The sequence below is a fragment of the Nannospalax galili genome, unplaced genomic scaffold (assembly GCF_000622305.1).
Source record: "Nannospalax galili isolate Female #2095 unplaced genomic scaffold, S.galili_v1.0 scaffold1354, whole genome shotgun sequence".
Taxonomy (NCBI): domain Eukaryota; kingdom Metazoa; phylum Chordata; class Mammalia; order Rodentia; family Spalacidae; genus Nannospalax; species Nannospalax galili.
In genome coordinates, this window is record NW_008335784.1 from 540,573 (window position 1) to 547,649 (window position 7,077).

A 7,077-nucleotide genomic window follows, 5' to 3' on the forward strand; every position below is an offset into this window, starting at 1 on the left:
GTAGATGTGAAAAACATTATCATTGAAATCTACCTGATGACTTTATATCCATGCTCAGATGCCAAGGAGCTAAGAAAGTAACCAACTGTGACTAGTAATAATCTGATATATAGAGAGATTAGAAACATGTGCAAACATCTTAACGTCAAGTGCATTAAAAATGAAATTTTCTGCATGAAACTCTGTGTTTTAATAATGAAATGGAGATCTTTTTTAAAGGTTAAAACCTCATTTAATTTTGTGTCTTAGCGGTTTATACTGAGTACGATATTATATAAGTGTAATAATTCAACTATAAACCTAAAAATGTACAGCCAATTTTGTAAGAGATGCAGCCTAGCTCAGAAAGTTGTTATTGCTGATGTAATGAAATGCTTCTTCTAAGTGTGTGGTTATTAAATAAATAATTTTAAAAATGTATTTGAAGACAAATTTCAAGTATGGGTTGAGGCAGCAATAATTTAATGGCAGAACCAAAGAGTGGAAGAGCTACTTCTTTCCTTTATTTCATTCTCGTTTATTTGATTTACCCTTCTTGCATCTCTGCTTGCTTGCACTAATGCACTGAATCAAGTAGAGTGAGAGTGTGTGTTGTCCTGCTGTGATCTGGCTCACACTAGTGTAATGAAGACGCTTTCTGTTCTCGCTGCCTATGGCTAAGTACTACTCTGCCAAGTAACTCTTTTAGATCTGCCTAAATTGCATGTGTTATGCCTAGGAGAAAAACAAAGGTACTCTATAAGCTTCCTTATCTGATTTCTGCTGCTGTCAGTCAACATAGAGGAGTAGGTACACACTGAACATTTTAAGCAAACACTATTAAGGCACACTTTCAATCAGATACAGTAATATTTTGTCTTTTTAGACTTAGAAAACGAAGACCTGCAGGCCAGTGAAAAGCAGTGGGTAGTGTAACCCTCCTGTACTTGGTTGCAGCACAGTGCCTATTAAATAATTCAGCACCCCTGCCTCGCATCTAGACTTCACCACTATGCTCCTTTTGTTCCACCTTAAATTGTTAAAGGAGAATATTGTTCTAGTAAGCTAGATCTATTTTCATTTCCCCCTAACAATATTTTTAATATATATTTTAGTTGACTCACCAGTGAGGCTTCCATGTACATCAGAGTGTGTTACACGCAGAAGGCCTCAACTGGCCAAGCTTTGGAGAATAAGAGTTTTGTGCATTTAATGTACTAGATCTTAATCAAGTTTAGACCCCCTCCCCTGTTTGCACCTCCCATAACTACCCCCAACCAGATTTCATGCATTCTTTCATACATCTTAAGGCCTATCTGGTCAGCCATTTGTACTCAGATGCCCCTTGGTACGAGTTCATCCACTGAAGTCTAGTCAGCCTATCCAGAGTCTCTTCCTTAAAAAAGATCTACTTTCCCTCACCCCGCAGTAATGAGTTGCCAGTAGTTCCTTGGCTAGGGTTGAGGTCTGCTGCCCATTTCCCCGGTTCTATGCTTGGTTTTTGTCTGATTGAGTCATAGTGGGTCTTGTGCATGTGCATTCTGTCACCATTGTTACAAGGTCATATAAGAAAGTTCCCAGAAGCCTGAGAGCCTCTGCCCCTAGCAGTATCTTATCTTTGAATATTTATTTATGGAAAATAAGCAAAGTATTTTCCTGGAAGAAATTGACTCCTATGTGGCACAGTATTTTAATGGTTTGTTTAGAGGAAAATTTAATTAAAATGCCCTTAAATTTGTAGAGGTGAGGAATTAACTCCAATGTCAAATGTCACATTCTCTGAAACTAGATCTGTGTGGTGTCTACTCAGGAGTTACATAGAACCTGTCTTCTTTGTCCCATACAGTTATCTGCACAAATACTTAAACTCTACTGTGCCCATCACTTGTTTTTTGTTTGTTTGTTTTTTTCCCCTTATTTTCTGAATATATGTGCTTTTCAAACAATTCCATCTGAAGTATGGCTTCCAGGTCCTTCATTCTTTCCATCTATTTCCATTTTAGTTTGTGACAGGCTTAAATTTATCAGTCTTCTAAATTCTAATACTCTTCTAATAGTCTAGGTATGTTGTGATAAGATCTAACACAATAGGACTTGTTTCTCTTTTTTTGATTGTATTTTCACTTGATAAATGTGGCACACTAAAGTATATGTTTTAGTGGCCATTACTTTATTGACTTATGTTTGACACTTTTTCGGAAAAAAAAATACACCTTTGGGGCTGGAAAGAGATCAGCACTTAAGAGCATTTGCTGTTCTATATTACAGCGGAGTTCCAGAGAATCTGATGTCTTCTTCTGGTCTCTACAGGCACCAGACACCCACGTGGTACATGTACAGATATGTAGGCAGTCATATACATAAAATAAATCCTGAGAAAATATAAACCTTTACGATCCCAGCTGTTATTTTTTTATGCTGATGACAGAACTCGGGGCATTGCCCATGCTGTACAGTGCTCTTTATTGAGCCACATTGCGAGCCCAACACCTTTGTCTTATTTTAGGATTGTTGCTTTTTGTACTTGTCATTAGGACCTTTCTTGGTTTGTTGTTCAATTTCACTTTGTTGATATTGACCTGCTATTAAGGTGACTTTCTGTTTTGTCTCTTGCTGTGTATTATATTAGCCAGCCTTCTATCTAGGTTTTACTACCACTAGATTTGAAAGACATGGATTTTTGTACGTATAGATTTTTTTCCACAGGTGTTTTTGTGGATGAAGTCAAATTGCATGCTTAATTTCCTCCTGATCGATCTCGTTCAGTGCTTGCTGCATATTAAGACTGACAGGTGAGCAGGCAACATCTCGGTCAGCAGTGTTCTCAGTTCACGTACTTCTTCTACTCTGAGGCTATCTTCCAGCCTTGTCCATTATCAGTAGGTTCTTTCTGAAGTCTTATTGCAGTCTAGACTCTTCTCCATCTTGTCATATTCCCTAGGCGTAATTGAATACCAGTACAGACTTTTTCTACCATGTCCTTGACTTTTTTATTGACCTCACACTCTGATGTACTCCATACCTTAAACAGACCGTCATCCCTTCTCCTCCAGCTCAGTTTCCTACCTCCCTTCAGGTTCCGGTGTGATCAGAGTCAGAGGGCGCATGCTGGAGCACATGCTTGATCATGCCATTCCTTTCCTTATTTTTTCATAAATTCATCAGAAAAGGCACACTCCTTAGCTTTATCTATAAGTTCCATCATAAACTAGCCAAACCTTGTCTACCTTTGATAAGTAGATGAATAAAATCTAGTTCTACTTCAGATATTTCAGTTTAATATTTCTAGAATAGTTTTGAAGACTACATATCAGTTGGTTTATAGCAGCTTTTTTGAAAGATGTTATGAAGTGCTATAATCCTTAAATCTGGACTCCCTGCCAGTGTTCTTTGTAGACATCAACAAACACATTGAACATACCTGAAAAGTGATTCAAATCACAGATTAGATCCCACTCACTTTTAGGGCATGGTCTATGTTCATTTTTCTTGTTCTTCAATTTGTAGCATTTGTGTATAAAATATAATAACTTATGCTCTAGTTTTTTTTAAAAAATAAACTTTATGAGCCGGGCATGGTAGCACACGCCTGTAGTCCCAGCACTTGGGAGGCAGAGGCAGGCAGATCTCTGTGAGTTCAAGGCCAGCCTGCTCTACATAGTGAGTTCCAGGACAGGTGGGGCTACAGGGAGACCCTGCTTCAAAAAGACCAAAAAATAAAAATAATAATAATGAAACAAACTTTATGTTCTTACCCAGATATGTGCTTTTAAGGAGTTTTGAACAGTGCATTTTGAGTTCAAATTAAAAAAAGAACTGAGTAATTATTTGGAAAGGTAATAGCTGCCTAGTAGGAAAACTGGTTCTAGGGAATATTGGAAAGCAAAGTGATAGGTGAGGATGTCCTAAAAAAATAATACTGCTAGGGGCTGGAGAGATGGCTTAGCAGTTAAGAGCACTGGCTGCTCTTGCAAAGGACCTGGGTTTGAGTCCCGGTACCCACATGACAGCTAACAACTGTCTTTAAACACCAGTTCCAGGGGACTCCGACACCCTCTTCTGACTGCCTTGGGCATTCCACAACACAGGTACACTTATACACATGCAGGCAATGCACTCGTACACATAAAATGAAAATAATAAATAAAATATACAAAAATAATACAGCTAGTGAAAAGCCACTTAAAGTATGTTTCGTTCTTTGAATTTTTCAAAGTGCTTTCAGATATATATCACATATAGATAGAAATGCAAAGGGGTCATGTGCCTAGTGAAAAAATCTTCAGGCCAGAGTAGTACTGAGTTAAGATTTGACTGGCTATAAGTTCTGCCTATATAGTTCTTATAAGTATTAACAGTATGCAGAGGACAGAATGGAATCACCATTCAGGACCACAGTAGGATTACTTCACGTTTACAGCACTTTAAAAAATCCAAGCATAAACAAACCAGTTGGCTCACAGCCCACTCTAGGTCATGGTAGTAGAAGATTTGTTAATTCAGAAGGTAGCTCTCATGTTACCGTAAAATGTCTAGGCTTGGCAGTTATGGCCAAGCTTGACAACCTTGGTTTGATACCTCATGGTGGAAGGAGAGAACTGACTCCCACAAGTTGTCCTCTTACCTCCACATGCACATCCACATGTGTGCATACACATACACAAAGAATAAATGACTAAATGTAATAAAGCCCCCAAAGAGATCTCAAAGCCCCTGTGAAATGGCCTGTGCAGGGAAGGAAACCTTGCCTTTTGTTGTATGTTCCTTAGGAGGTCTCTACTTGGGAAGACCTGAGAATAAGAAAATCTTTAAAATCCTAGTGCCAGGACAGGATAAAGGGTAAAAGAAACAATAGGGAGATATGGTTTAGTGTCCTTGTATAGTTCAAATTATATTTTCTCAGAGACATAGTATTAAAGGCTTACTATCATTATCAATAACTACTTTTATGTCTGTTTTATAACTTTCATGTATTTCACTATACAATTTTCATTAGCGTATATTATATAAATAGATTTTATTACATTTCCATGCATGCATATAATGTACCCCAGCCATTGCTCTTACTGCCCCTCCCCTTCCCTCTTCTGTAGCCGTATAGTCCACTTTTCACTGACATATCCTTCACCCAGCTCAAAGTCCATGTATGAGAGAAAACACATCTACTTGTCTTTGTGAGACTGACTTATTTCATTTAACACGATGATCTCCAGTTCCGTCCATTTTCCTGCTAGCAATGGAATTTGATTCTTATTTATTGCTGAATAAACCATATTGTGCACTTACACCACATTTTCTTTATATTTATACCAATTTTCTTTATCCATTCATCCACTGATTGTTACATAGGTGGTTCTATAACTTTGGTGACTAATGCATTGATAAACATTACTATAGCAATTCGCTCTATACTTGATAACCAAGAAACTCAGGTAGAACAGGAATGCATAGCATTACCTACATGTAATCCCCACACTGGAAGACAGGGCAGGAGGACTGAGTTTTACACCAGCCTGGACTACACAGGGCGATGAAAGTTGGGGGAGAGGGATAGCATAGCAGGTACTCATATCATTATTTCACTAAATACTTACTGTATGTCAGGCACTCTTTTAAATGCATAGGGTACATTAATAAACAAAGCAAATACTCCCCTCTCCAGGGGGTTTTATGTTATAGTGAGATAAATAAGAAAGATGTAAACAGTGGTCATTAAGTTCTATTATATGTGGAAGGTGATAAGCTATGGGGCCAAAAGAGCAGTCAAGGTGAAATTATTTGGCAGTGATATGGAGCATATGGACCAAGGCATTTAATCCAGCAAGATACTAAAAAGGTAAGAGTTGATATACTCAAGGCAGGTGAGGCAGTGCACCATGGTAAGACCAGACAGAACAGAGGTCCAAAGGCCATGTGCTTGGTGGGTTTAAGGAACAGCAAGGTGGCAAGTGTGTTTGCAGTGGAATGGGGTGCCAGGAGAATGCCACGGAATCTCTGCTTAAAGGCAAACCAGATTCTCATGGTTTAAAAGATCACTTGTAATGACTGAAGGTTCTATGTCCAGCAGTTGCTTCAGTGAAAACTTTTCCTTGTATTTCTAGGAGTGAAGTGGAAGATTTAAACAAATACGTGAACTATCTTGATTTTAATGTACATTTAGTTTTTATTCAGACATCTTTATTGCATTAATCTCACCTAGTCTCTTATCTTCACACAGTTTTTACTGAAAGAGAAGATACAGCTTTGTAACTGTGATTTTTATTCTCTACTATGTTTTAAGGTATTAACTAAATGGAAACCTAAACTTAGGTTTTGCTTTCAAGGATGACAGTAATCAATAACTTATTTACTACTAATTTCAAAAGAATATTTTTAAGAAATATTTTATGCTTATAATTTCATTGTACACTCTCACCTTTTTTAAGATACGGGCACAGTGCAGGTGAAGCCACACACGATGCAATGGATTCCGCCATCAACGTCGGTGTCACCGCCTATAATATTGACCACCTTGGCATCAAAGCAATGGTGAAGAAAACAGCAAAGCAGACAGGACACACACTTCTGGAGGACTATCAGGTCATTGATAGTTCTCATAAGGAAAGTCAAGAAGGAGTGTCAGGCACAAACATGAGCAAAGAGAAGGATAAGCAGACAGAGGAAGAAGAGAAGAAAGGGGCAAAGAAGAAAGACAAGTAGTGGAAGTGCTGGGATCACTATATCAGAGCCTTACCGGAAGTGCTGGGATCACTACGGCAGAACCTTACCAGATGGAGGAAATGCTCAGTGGACGGATGTGGACTTCTCCACAGAGTGATCAGTATTTTCAGTATATTTATTCCTACAAAGTGACTGTCATAAATTTTGGGATATGTATTCCACTTACAAGGAAAATAATCAGTATTCTTACATCTGGCCTCTAGAATATGCAGTTATATCTCAGCAACTTTATTTTTTCCATAAATGAGGGGAAAATATTTTGCAGTTAAAATAACACTTATAATATATGTGCTTTAAACCTAATGTTAAACTATTTTTATATGTGTTAGCTTTCAGAAAACAAAGTAGGAAATTATATATATATATATATATATATAT

General features: G+C 37.8%; 1 protein-coding gene across 3 annotated transcripts in view; it reads left to right on the forward strand.

Annotated features, from left to right (window-relative positions):
- The window catches only part of Spart (spartin), a 34,847-nt gene extending 27,784 nt beyond the window's left edge, over nt 1-7,063 (forward strand). For all 3 annotated transcript variants that reach the window (XM_008830492.3, XM_029562248.1, XM_029562249.1), the window contains exon 9: nt 6,405-7,063. In XM_008830492.3, the coding sequence (XP_008828714.1) occupies nt 6,405-6,678 (274 nt within the window). In that variant the 3' untranslated portion in view covers nt 6,679-7,063. The remainder of the gene's footprint in view (nt 1-6,404) is intronic.
- Nucleotides 7,064-7,077: the final 14 nt, after the last annotated feature.